The sequence below is a fragment of the Sphaerodactylus townsendi genome, linkage group LG06 (genome assembly GCF_021028975.2).
Source record: "Sphaerodactylus townsendi isolate TG3544 linkage group LG06, MPM_Stown_v2.3, whole genome shotgun sequence".
In the NCBI taxonomy this organism is placed as follows: Eukaryota; Metazoa; Chordata; class Lepidosauria; order Squamata; family Sphaerodactylidae; genus Sphaerodactylus; species Sphaerodactylus townsendi.
The window spans coordinates 42,523,895-42,537,622 of NC_059430.1; the positions used below are offsets into that span (position 1 = coordinate 42,523,895).

The window sequence follows — 13,728 nt, forward strand, 5'->3', positions numbered from 1 at the left end:
GTAGGGGCACTGTTTGCGCGTGCCCACAGGTATAAATTGACTATAACTAACTTGCAATTAATTCTTCTCTGTAGTTAGTTTTTGTTGTTGTTTGGGAGCTCATTGGAAAGATAGGCAAAAATTGGGAGGTGTATGAAAACACCACAGTGCTGTGGAGAAGTGGGAGAAAGCCTTGCAACCGCATACCATCCACAATCTGTATTCAAGACCCCCCCCCCCCCCCCCGCAACCCTCCTCAAGTCACTTTTTTCAAATATTATTTGTAGTCAAACCTCAGACTAAAATTTATTTTGGATGACTTCGAACCATGTTATAGAGATCAGATAAAAGCATCCATGGACTTGCATGTACCTCAAAGGCTTTAGTTGATCAGTATACCAATTAAACCCATCATAGATTATGCCCTAACTAATTGTTATTCATTTGGTTATTGTGGGTATTCTGGGCTGTGTGACTGTGCTCTGGTAGATCTTGATCCTGACGTTTTGTCTGCATCTGTGGCGGCATCTTCAGAGATGTATCACAGAGAGCACTTCTCTCTGTGATACACCTCTGAAGATGCTGGCCACAGACGCAGGCGAAACGTTAGGGACAAGATCGACCAGACCGCGGCCACACAACCCAGAAAACTCACAACAACCAGTTGAATTCGGCCGTGAAAGCCTTCAACAATACAGTGTTATTAGTTTGTTTGCTTCTCTTTGGCTGATTCCGCATGGGTCAAAAACAGTGTGAAAACGGTGTGAAAACGGTGTAAATCCTTTTAAACAGTTTTAAACCCTTTTACATCGTTTTCACACCACTGTTTTTGGCCCATGTGGAATCTGCCTTTGACTTAATAGTCAAACTGTACTAATATGGTAATTTCTCTTCCACTATTATTGTTGTGGGGGATAAAAGGGAAGTAAAATAGCATAAGAGAAGAACGGTGGCCATTGAACAAATGTTGTGTCACTGATGTCCAAGCTCAGACTGAATTAAGGGCTTAGTGTTATGCTTCACTAATATTCTGATCCCTTTATGGTCAGCAACATACAAGAACACGTTGTTAATAATCTTGTTATATTTGAGAATTTTATTTGACATTTTTATTAAAATACAGAGTGAATGCCGAAAGGGAGTTTATTTATACTCTACCTCTTCATAAACATGTCTGTGAAGTAGCTCAAACAAAAAATAAAAATGGCAAAAACAACAAAAATTACATGAGATAGAACAACAGAAAAATAAAATATATGAAAAAGGAATTGAAACAGAATTAGATTAAAAATTAGGGCAATGATATTTAAATGGTATTGTACACAAGCCACCTTGAGCAAAACTCTCAAAAGCGACATAGAAGCATCCTAAATAAATAAAAACCGAGGAGATTCTCTAAAACTAAAATGGCATAATACCAAGATAACTGGTAAAACACAGAGGAAGAGGAGTTGTGTAAAGGCTTTGGTAAATAAAACCATAATCACTTGGCACTAAAAAGATTTTAAAGAGCCGGAGTAGTTTAGTGTTTAGAGTGCTGAACTAGGATCTGAGAGACCATGTTAAAAAAACCACTCTGCCATGGAAGCTTGCTAGATGTGTGTCAGTCACACACTCTCAGCTTAACTTACTTCACAGAGGTCTTGTCTGGATAAAATGGAGAAGAGGAGAAAGCTTGTAAGCCACTTTGTGTCTTATTGAGGAGAAAAGTGAATTCTATAACCTGGATATTTTAACTGATGAAGCTATTTTTGTGTTTAAAAGACCAATTTTGTGTGGAGATTAAAGGAACCTAAATTCTATTCTTTCAAGGACTGGGCAGTCATGTAACAGCCAAGATTTGACACCTTGATGATTGCCAATAGTTGGCATCTCAATTATCAGTTTGAAGGGGGAACATGGTAAAACTTCCAACTGACATCTTCAAACTCCACATTCCAGAGAGATATGGGAATCACATTTTGTTCTCCACTAGGGTTCCAAGTCTCCATGTAGTAGCTGGTGATCTCCCACTACTACAACTGATCTCCAGGTGACAGAGATCAGTTCATCTGAAGAAAATTACTCCTTTGGGCAGTAGATCTATGGGATTATACCCCATGGAAATTCCTCCCTTTCGCAAACCCCACCCTCCTCAGACTCTACCCCTAAAATCTCCAGGTATTTACCAACCAGGAGCTAGCAGCCCAGCTCTGCACCCAACTTCAAAAGCTCTATGTGAACCCCTCTCCCAAAGGATGACTGGGAAATATATAATTACTCTGAACCTTTTTGGATGGACATTTGCACAACCTCCCTACTTTATGATTGGTCAAAGAGCCTTCCTCTTTTATTTTCCTGACCTATCACATTGTTGTCTTATCTAGGGAAGTGCAGTTATTGCCTTAGTTTTATAGGCCTCAACAGCAAACATGTAAAACAACCTTTGGTCCTTTCTCATTTCATGAGTTCTGCTGTTGTTAATTGTTCACAGGCAGAAGTACCATCTGGGGCTGATTGGGTGTGTAGGTGAAAGAGGAACTAAGAAAGGGAACAGAAATATCTTTCAGAAAAGTGGATTTATAACAAATATCTTTGCTTCACTCTAAAACATCAGTCATGTAGCACCTGTGACAACAAAGACATAATGGGACAACAAAAGCTGGGTCAGACATTTTGGACATTGCTACTTTCTACTCAGCTGCTTTGGCAGACTGGTGAGGGCAAATGTTCGAGAGATGAAGGTCTGATCAATGTAATGATGGTGACTGATGATGAATTAGTGACTGCAAGCAACATAAAACCAGCTGTACTACTAGGATTGGATAAGGTGAAAGAAGACCTGAAAGGTAAGAGCACAGTGCCACAGCCCCCCATGCCCTGTACGTGTATGTCTTTGGGATACTGTCAATACCATCTTAAGCAAAGTTTCCCCTTCTGACTTCAATGCAGTTAAAAGGGTATAATTCAGGATTATCTCCTAGCTATGTGAGCCAACCAATAACCAAGATTGTTTAACTCTTTCAAGCCTGCTGGGCCTTCCCAGAAAGATGAACTTTGGTTAATTTTTGTGGTTATTTAGACTGAATATTGGGTAGTATTAGATAATAATAGCTAACTGGAATGTTAATTTCTAGAAACTGAGACTTGTCTTCTTCAGGTGAGATTCTGTCTTTAAAATTAGGTAAATTAGGGCAAGGTTGTTTTCTGCAAAGCTGGGATCTTCCCTGGGTTTGTAGAACCCTGCACTATAGCTAAGGCTGGCTTGTGGGACAAATATCTGTATGGGCAAGGGGGTTAGTTAGCCTTTGACTATTAAATATAAGGATAGTCAATTAATATTCCTTTTAAAGACAAATAAATTAGGCAAGTATTTGATCAGCCAAACATGCTACCAATTCAGATAATTATCTGAAATGTTTGTTTTATAGTTAAATACCTAATTCTCCTGCTTTTTTGTTGAAGAGAGCAATCTGAGTGTCTGTGTCAATGCATCATTTGATGGCCTCAACAAAACAACACTCTATGTCTCACAAGGCTGCCGCACTAGCACTTGTGAAGGTGTGGAAATCATCAGGAAGTTATTTGTGAGTATTAAGACATTTCTGTGGGAATCATCTTTTATATACATGTAAACAATGACTGGGATGTGGAATGGTATCCCATCAGATCTCACAAGTTAAGCAGGGTTGGTACTTGGATGGGAGACTACCAAGGAATACTCTGCAGTTGAAGGCAAAGGCAAACCACCACTGCTTCTCACTTGCTTTGAAAGGCCCTTGCTGCAGTCAGCATAAGTCAGCTGTAACTTGGTGGCATTTTACACACACACATTCTGGTCAGAACAAAATTTAGCAATTAATGGAAAATATAAATTATTCTTATAATGACAGAGTATCTTATGATAATGTACCATTTGATAATGTACTATTTCAAATTACAGTCGTGTGTGTGTGTGTACATATATATACATATATGTATATGTATATGTATATGTGTGTATATGTGTGTGTGTGTATATATATATGTATATGTATATATGTGTATATATATATGTAAAAGGGGAAGCAAACGGTTCGAACATGTGTCATTGCACAATGCTTGCAAGGGAGGGGAGGGGCAAGAAGCCCCTCGTTCCCCTCCCTCTCTCCCGTTCCCTTGCATGGCAACCCGGCCGGTCCCTCCCTAATGTTTCGCTTCCTCTGCTAGGGTGGGTGGGCCATGTGCAGGTGGCTGATCCTGTCCCTTTCACTCCCTTCCCTTGCAGGCGAATTATTTAGCGTAAAACACGCTGGGAGGCATGAGCTACATTGTGTTCAAATTTCAGAGCATTTGGTCCAGCAAACCCCCGGACCCTCCCTCACCTTCCCCTTCCTCCGGTAGGGTGGGTAGGCCATGTCCAGATGGCGGACCCCATCCCTTTCACTCCATAAGGCAGCGGTTTTCAAGGAAGTCATGGTTGTTTCCCTTGTATCAGAGAGTGTTGCTTTGACTGCCAGCAGATGTCGCTGTTGCGGAACAGAACTGTGGTTCCAACTGTCACAGATGTGGCATGTACACAATAACGGGCACAGTTGTGACATGTACACAACAGGAGGTGTGGAAACAGTATGGAAACCTGGCCACATGCGAATGCGACGTTGTGTGAAAATTTCAAAGCAATCGGTCCAGTAGTTTGGGAGATTACCTGTCAGCAGAAAAACGCACTGATAGATTTTTATATATATAGATTTTATATATATAGATATATATAAATGCATAGCCTTGATGTTAATATATTTCTCTCATATTAAAGGTCCAACTGTTCCTCAACCATGTACCTATATAGCTCTAATTCATGCCACTAAATAGAACATACATGGGGCTTCATCATATTTACTGATCTCCATATTTCGGATCTACTCTCTTAACCAATATTTTCTTCCTATTCCTATTGCCATGTTTTGCATCGTTTTGCCACGTTCCTTCGCTTCAATAGCACTTTGCACCTATATGGTGGGTGTTTTGCTGGATTTTCCATCTTCTGTTGATTTTTTCTGTGTTTTTTTAAATTACAGATGGATGGCAATCTTGGATGTGCTGTCCTGGGTCCCACATGTACCTATGCCACATACCAGATGTAAGTATTGGCAAATACACTGTATTGGAGGTTAAAATATTGAATAGACTCCATGCTTACTTATAAGTCTAACAGAGGTATGTATTCAGTATAATGCTTCAAGGCCTTACATTTCCACCTCCACTTTTTAAAATGGATGTAGGAAAATGCTATGAGGACCTAAATTCAAGCATCTGATAATAACACCATTATATCTATGGTATTTCGGAAATGCATCTCTTCACTAGTTTCTGGCCTTTTTAGGATTAATTGTCAAGCTGTTATTGGCACAATATTCATTTCATTTGGCCAAAAGGCTGGTTAAGCCCACCTTAGTACTTGACATTAAAACCACATAATCTGCGTATGGAAGGATGGATAGTGGAACATTTTTCAGTGTTGGACAATGGGCATTAACTCCATTTAGAGCAGGGTCAAGATCATTAAGAAATAGGTTGAACAAAACTAGAGTCAGGACACACCCTTGTTTAACTCCTCTGGTTACTGATATTCCAGGAGTCAGTTGGCCTAATGGAGGACACTTCACTTGGCAGGTGGTATTGGTATGAAAGGCCTTTATGAGCATGATGAGTCTAGGTTCTATACCCAGAGCTTTTAACTTCTGTCACAGCAGCTCTCTAAGCACCGGATCAAAGGCTCCCTTGAGGTCAAGGAAGGCCATATATAACTTGGCCTTTCCTCTCTTCACATATTTGGAGATTATTGTATTGAGGACCAGGCAGTGATCTAGAGTGGAATGACCCTTCTTGAAACTCATTTGCTCAGGTCCCATAATTTTTTACTCATTGATCCAGGAGGTAAATTTATCCAATAGATATTTGGCGTAAAGCTTCCCGGTGATTGATAGGAGGCTAGTGGGTCTATAATTGGCTGGGAGAGCCTGATCTCCTTTTTTTAAAAAAATAGGGACAATTATAGTGTTGGTCCAATTGATCTCCTTTTTTAAAAAAAATAGGGACAATTATAGTGTTGGTCCAATCATAGAATCATAGAGTTGGAAGAGACCACGGGCGATTCCGCACACGAGTAAAATAGGTTCGACCCAGTTCCCTGAGAAGAATACTAACCTAGGTTGAAGCCATTGTTGTTCTCCACTGCAACCAGCTTGATCCAAGCTCGGAGGGCGGAATCATCCTGTGCCTCTTCGCTGCTCCGTTCCAATTGGCTACCGTTCTACGGCCGTGTTCCGTATATCCCCACAGACGTTATTTAAAAAACTGCCACAGGAATGGAGGGACGAAGGTGGCGTTTTTTAATTGCCGCTTACATTGGTACGCGGAAATTGTGCGCTGTTTGTGTGACCAGCCATCGTTTCAAATGCAAGAAAGAAGAGGGGGAAAAAATTAGGCGCGATTTTCGCCGCAGTGGTTCTTCAGCTGTACGCATGCCTGAAACACTCAGCTGTGATTGGCTGAATGGGGGACTCCTGGCACCAGAGATTCTGCACTTTACTGGAATCAAGCTGAGTTCGAGCGTGGTTCCCTGAAAAAGTAGTAGTTCCCAGCTGGAGTCGGAAATTTGACCGTTACATGGGGCGAAGCTGGTACAAAACCACGTTGATCCCAGTAATTGTGCGGAGCACTTAGGTCGAACGCAGCTCGAACTTAGATCGATAACGCAAGTGCAGAATTGACCCACAAGGACTATCAAGTCCAACCCCCTGCCATGCAAGAACCTGCAATCAAAGCACTTCTGACATATGTTCATCCAGCCTCTGTTTAAAAACCTCCAAAGAAGGAGACTCCATTACTCTCCGAGGCAGTGAATTCCACTGTCAAACAGCCCTGACAGTCAGAAAGTTCTTCCTAATGTTTAGGTGGAATCTCTTATCCTGCACCTTGAACCCATTACTCTGTGTCCTAGTCTCTGAGGCAGCAGAAAACAAGCTTGCTCCCTCTTTGACATGGCATCCTTTCAAATATTTAAACATAGCTGTAATGTTATGTACATAGCTATCATGTTAACCTTAGCTTCTCCAGACTAAACATCCCCAGCTCCCTAAGCCTCTTTACATAGGGCATAGATTCCAGACTTTTTACCATTTTGGTTGCCCTCCTCTGGACACATTCCAGCTGGTCAATATCCTTCTTAAATTGCGGTGCCCAGAACTGAAACAGTACTCTAGATTATGTCTGACCAGTGGACAGTAGAGTGGGACAATTATTTCCCTCGATCTAGATACTATACTCTTATTGATGCATCCCAGAATTGCATTGGCTTTCTTGGCTGCCATGTCACACTGCTGACTCATGTTCAGTTTGTGGTCTACTAAGACTCCCAGATCCCTTTCACATGTAGTGTTGTCAAGCCAGGTGTCACCCATCCTATATCTGTGTATTTCATTTTTTCTGCCTAAGTATTGAATCTTACATTTATCTCTGTTGAAATTCATTTTGTTAGTTTTGGCCTAGTTCTCTAATCTGTCCAGTTCATTTTGAATCCTGCCCCAGTCCTCCAGGGTATTAACTAGCCCTCCTAATTTGGTATCATCTGCAAATTTGAATAACATGCCCGCTATTTCATTATCCAAGTCATTGATAAAAATTATTGAATAGCACTGGGCCCAGGACAGAACCCTGTGACACTCCACTACTCACTTCTCTCCAGGATGAAAATGAGCCATTGATGAGCACTCTTTGTGTTTGGTCAATCAACAAAATTACAAATCCATCTAACAGTTGCATTGTCTAGTCCACATCTTTCTAGCTTACTCACAAGAATATCATTGGGCACCTTATCAAAGACCATGCTAAAAATCAAGGTGTGCAACGTCCACAGCATTCCCTTCATCTACCAAGTTTGTCACTCTATCAAAAAAAGAGATAAGATTAACCTGGCATGACTTGTTTTTGAGAAACCCATGTTGATTTTCAGTGATCACATTATACCCTTCCGAGTGCTTACAGACTGTCTTCATAATTATCTGCTCTAGAGTCTTTCCTGGTATTGATGTCAGGCTGATTGGGCAGTAGTTGTTTGGGTCCTCTTTCCCTCCCTTTTTGAAGATGGAGACAACATTAGCTCTCCTCCAGTCCGCTGGGAGTTCTCAAAGATCAGCAGGTACAAAGCCAGTATTGTTCACAGCAGTGAACAGAATGGCTAAAACAATTTCTGAGAGGCATCTTCGAAGCTACGTTGAAATCTGAGCATATTGCTGATTCTCATATTGTTTCTTTTCAGCTTTGATGATACCTCTCAGAAATTTTTTTTAAAGGACAAACAATATATTCACGTAATTGGCAAGCAATACAGAGGCCCTTTCCGCACGGGCCAATAACAGCGCCCTAGGGATGGCAAAAACGCCGTCCCTAGGGAGCTGTTCGCATGGGGGGCGCAGCTGCATCCCAGCTGCGCCGCCCTCACTCCCTCCCAGCGGCGCGAAGCCGCTGTTTTCCAACCTCACTCCCTGAGCGAGGTTTTTGGGAAGCAGCGGCTAGAAGGCGCCACCCCCCTTTCCCAAACACCTTACTGTGTCCTCCGGCCTCCGGCGTGTCGCACAGGCCAGGGGACACGCCCCCCCTGCCCTGCGACTTCCAAGCTGTCACGCAGGGCAGGGACGGCATGTCCCTTGGCCTGTGCGACGCGCTGGAGGTCGGAGGACATGGTAAAGCGTTTGGGGGACGGTGCAGCCTGCGCAGAGGCTGTGACGTCTTCCCCACCGCAACCGGGACCGTTCGTGCGAATGGTCCCAGGGGGGTTGGGTCGGCGTCATGTACGCCGACCCAACCGCCAGCGTGGCTGTGTGGAAACAGCCTGAGTTTATTTTTTATGGATTTACAGCACCCTGTCAGAGTTCTTCCACTGATGACTCTCCACCAATCAAGGGGAGGCTGATTTCAGTTAATTCGAACCAAGACAATTGCTTTAACTTGCAGTTGCTTTGTCTGAGGAAAATCTGGTGGATAGGAAAAAGATCAGGGGTTTTAAGATAGCAGCATCAGTGAAGAACACGCTGTATTGACTGTTTCTCTGGTGTTTTTGTTATATATATGTTATATATATTTGGGTTCTGTCCAATATGTTATAAAGTTTCTAAACTGAATGTTTGTTTGAATAAAACCTGGCTACTTTGGTTATTTTTTTTAAGTTAACTTTATGAAGAGAGAATAGTCCTTTAACTTTCGCAAACCATCCATAATCTTGGCCATGCCAAGGAGAGTGAGGTTTTTCTCACTTACTTGGGGAGACGGGTGTTCTCAGCCATAAGGCAGCCACTCTCTCTTTTTTATCCAGAAGTGTGAAGGTCCCCTTCTGTGAAACAAAAATAGGGTCCTCTGGTGGCAGCCGTCTGTATTGAAGGAATCAAGGGTGGCCTAGGGAAGTTTCGCCATCCTGGAGGGCAAACAGGTCCATTGCAAAAGGGAATTTCCTTCCCCTGCTGTGAGCTTGCCGCTACCCCCCAGTTCACCACAACATTAATGATGGAAATGGTGGGCAGTTGTGATGCCAGATGAGTAAACATCCCTGGGAAACTTCATCAAATGGCAGACAGCACAGAAAATCACTGAAGCAGCAGAAAATGGCAGGCAGCAAGAGGTGGAGAAAATGAAAGCGAGAGCTTCAAAATCGGGTGGGAGAAATAAAACTCTGCACAGCAAGCAAGAAACATTTTCAAGATATTTTGGCAAAAAAGATTGCTAGTTTAGCGTTTCCAAATAAAACGTTTTTAAGAGGAAATAAAGCATTTTCAAGATGTTTTTGGGGAAAAGATGCGCAGAACTCCTCCTCAAAACACTTTTATTTCTATCCTGAAGATGTTTTATTTGTGTTACATAAGAACATAAGAACAAGCCAGCTGGATCAGACCAGAGTCCATCTAGTCCAGCTCTCTGCTACTCGCAGTGGCCCACCAGGTGCCTTTGGGAGTTCACATGTAGGATGTGAAAGCAATGGCCTTCTGCGGCTGTTGCTCCCGAGCACCTGGACTGTTAAGGCATTTGCAATCTCAGATCAAAGAGGATCAAGATTGGTAGCCATAAATCGACTTCTCCTCCATAAATCTGTCCAAGCCCCTTTTAAAGCTATCCAGGTTAGTGGCCATCACCACCTCCTGTGGCAGCATATTCCAAACACCAATCACACGTTGCGTGAAGAAGTGTTTCCTTTTATTAGTTCTAATTCTTCCCCCCAGCATTTTCAATGAATGCCCCCTGGTTCTAGTATTATGAGAAAGAGAGAAAAATTTCTCTTTGTCAACATTTTCTACCCCATGCATAATTTTATAGACTTCAATCATGTCCCCCCTCAGACGTCTCCTCTCCAAACTAAAGAGTCCCAAACGCTGCAGCCTTTCCTCATAAGGAAGGTTTTCCAGTCCCTCAATCATCCTCGTTGCCCTTCTCTGCACTTTTTCAATCTCTTCAATATCCTTTTTGAGATGTGGTGACCAGAACTGAACACAGTACTCCAAGTGCGGTCGCACCACTGCTTTGTATAAGGGCATGACAATCTTTGCAGTTTTATTATCAATTCCTTTCCTAATTATCCCCAGCATAGAGTTTGCCTTTTTCACAGCTGCCATACATTGAGTTGACATTCCCATGGAACTATCAACTAAGACGCCCAAATCCCTTTCCTGGTCTGTGACTGATAGCACTGACCCCTGTAGCGTGTATGTGAAGTTTGGATTTTGCCCCTATGTGCATCACTTTACATTTTGCTACATTGAACTGCATTTGCCATTTCTTAGCCCACTCACCTAATTTATCAAGGTCCGCTTTGGAGCTCCTCAAGAATCCTTTGTGGTTCTCACCACCCTACATAATTTGGTATCATCTGCAAACTTGGCCACCACGCTACCCACCCCTACTTCCAGGTCATTTATGAATAGGTTAAAGAGCACTGGTCCCAATACGGATCCTTGGGGACACCACTCCCCACAGCTCCCCATTGTGAGAATTCCCCTTTTACCCCCACTCTTTGGTTCCTGTTTCTCAACCAGTTTTAATCCATAGGAGGACTTCCTCCTATTCCTTCATTGCTGAGTTTTCTCAATAGTCTCTGGTGAGGAACTTTGTCAAAAGCCTTTTGGAAATCCAAGTAGACAATGTCCACTGGTTCCCCCTTATCCACATGCCTATTTACATCCGCAAAGAACTCTAGTAAGTTTGTAAGACAGGATTTGCCTCTGCAAAAGCCATGCTGACTCTTTCTCAGCAGGTCTTGCTTTTCTACATGTTTAATAATTTTATCTTTAATGACAGATTCTACTAATTTACTAGGAACAGATGTCAAACTGACTGGCCTTTAATTTCCCGGTCCCCCGTAGATCCTTTCTTAAAGATTGGTGTGACATTGGCCATCTTCCAGTCTTCAGGGATGGAGCCTGATTTCAGGGATAAGTTGCATATTAAAGTGAGAACATCAGCAATTTCATGCTTGGAGCTCTTTAAGAACTCTTGGGTGAATGCAATCTGGGCCAGGGATTTGGTAGCATTTAGTTTATCAATGGCTGCCAGAACTTCTTTCCTTTGTCTACCACTATCTTCTAGTTCCTCTGATCTCTACCCTCCCAAGAAGCTTGGTTCAGGTGCAGGGAATTTTCCTCACCTCCTCTTGGGTGAAGACAGATGCAAAGAATTCATTCAGCTTTTCTGCAATCTCCCTGTCATCTTTTAGCACACCCTTTGTTCCTTTGTCATCTAACGGGCCTACCGCTTCCCTTGCTGGCTTCCTGCTTTTGATGTACTTGAAGAACTGTTTGTTGCTGGTTTTGATGTTCACAGCCATGCCTCATAATCCTTTTGCCTCCTTTACAGCTAACTTCTGCTTCTTTGCCACCATTTGTGTTCTCTCTGGTATTCTTTATCAGTTAACTTGGACTTCCATTTTCTAAAAGACATCTTTTTTTCCCTAATAATTTCCTCAACGTCCCTTGTTAACCATGGTGCCTTTCTTTTGGACTGGGTGCTGCCTTTTCTAACCTGTGGAACACATTCCAGCTGAGCTTTTAAGACTGTGTTTTTAAATAACCTCCAAGCATCTTGGACATTTTTGACTCTCTTGATTTTCCCTTTCAGCTTCCTGCGCACTATCCCCCTCATCTTTGAGAAATTTCCCTTTCTGAAGGCAAATGTAACTACATTAGTAGTTGTCACTTGTTCGCATGCAGAGATACTGAATCTGACAGCATTGTGGTCGCTGTTCCCTATCGGCTCAACAACACTGACTTCCCGCACCAGGTCCTGGGTCCCACATAGAACTAGATCTAGGATCACATCTCCCCTGGTTGGTTCTACAACCATCTGCTCTAAGCCACAGTCATTTAGCATATGTTGTGTGGAATAGGCTGCTATTAGAATGATCTATATCTATAGATGGATGCTCAGATCTCAGGGGCAGCATGTAGCACCTTCAACCCACATAAGCTTCTGTGCCAGTTACAGTTTTTCCTTGAGAACCAAGATTTGGGCCCAGGTATTGAAGCTCTGATTGCATTCAGGTTAGATTATTGCAATGCCCTCTACTTGAGACAGACTTTAAAGGCTTTTCACAAACTTCAGTTGCTTCAAAAGGCAAGATTACTAGCAAGGACTGATTAAAGAGAACAAATCTCAACCACTGTTGAAAGAATCTCATTGGTAAACAATTAGTTTCTGGGCACAGTTTAAAGCAATTATTCTTGTCTTTAAAGCTGTAAGTGTGAGATTAGGGTATTTAAAGGTTTGCCCAGTTTGATATGAACCTATGTGAGAATTGTGCATGAGAGACACTGTTCCATGTCACAAGTCCAGAAGTAGACACAAGCCCAGAAGTAATAAAAGGAATCTGAAGCTTATATATACAAAGTTCCCACTTGACTGTCATATATCTCCCAATGGGGAAAAGAAGAAATGTAGACACTTAACCAGAAAGTAATTTTGGAGGAGAGTTTTACTGATGCCGTGGACCTCTCACAAGATGAAGTGGGTTTTAAATAAGCCTCAACTGTCGCTAGATACTAAAATGACTTAACTAAATCTCTCTCTCTCTCTCTCTCTCTCTCTCCCTCCCTCCCTCCCTCCCTCCCTCCCTGTGTTTCTCAACCTTCCTAATGCTGCGACCCTTTAATACAGTTCCTCATGTTGTGGTGACCCCCAACCCTAACATTTATCCATTTTACAGATGGAGAACACTGATGCAGAGAGTCTTAGGCGACCCCTGTGAAAAGGTTGTTCGACCTCCCAAAGGGGTCCTGACCCCAGGTTGAGAACCACTGATCTAGCTAATCAATATGTATTTTTAGCCCAAAGGTCTCAGGGCAGGTTACAAGAAGACAAGAATCACTGGAAAAGACAAAAGTTAGAGAAAGCAAGAAAAGAGGAAGACCCAACATGAGATGGATTGACTCAATAGTGGAATCCCCACTGCCAATTTACACACACTTCCTGCTGTTTCTATTGCCATGGGAGTAGGGAAAGACTTGTTATTACATGGTTAGCCCACCATTCATAATTCACCCTACAGACATTCCCTTCCTCCAGCCTGTTGTTAACTGCAATGGCTCTGGAAGTGAGATGAGAGTGCAAGGGAAATGGCTGACTGGCCATTTGGAGGTTTTCAAATGCAATAAAATACAGCGATTTTGCATTGATTCTCTGTTTTTATCAATATATCCATATAATACATAACAAAAATTGAAGTGATAAGAAATCTGAGAAGGGGGAAGGGAA

At 42.4% G+C, this 13,728-nt stretch overlaps 1 protein-coding gene across 1 annotated transcript in view; it reads left to right on the top strand.

Moving 5' to 3' along the window:
* The first annotated feature begins 2,578 nt into the window (after nt 1-2,578).
* The window catches only part of GUCY2C (guanylate cyclase 2C), an 86,254-nt gene continuing 75,104 nt past the window's right edge, over nt 2,579-13,728 (top strand). The window contains exons 1-3 of the mRNA XM_048500906.1: nt 2,579-2,807; nt 3,424-3,545; nt 5,016-5,077. Of these exons, the coding sequence (XP_048356863.1) occupies nt 2,606-2,807; nt 3,424-3,545; nt 5,016-5,077 (386 nt within the window). The 5' untranslated portion in view covers nt 2,579-2,605. The remainder of the gene's footprint in view (nt 2,808-3,423; nt 3,546-5,015; nt 5,078-13,728) is intronic.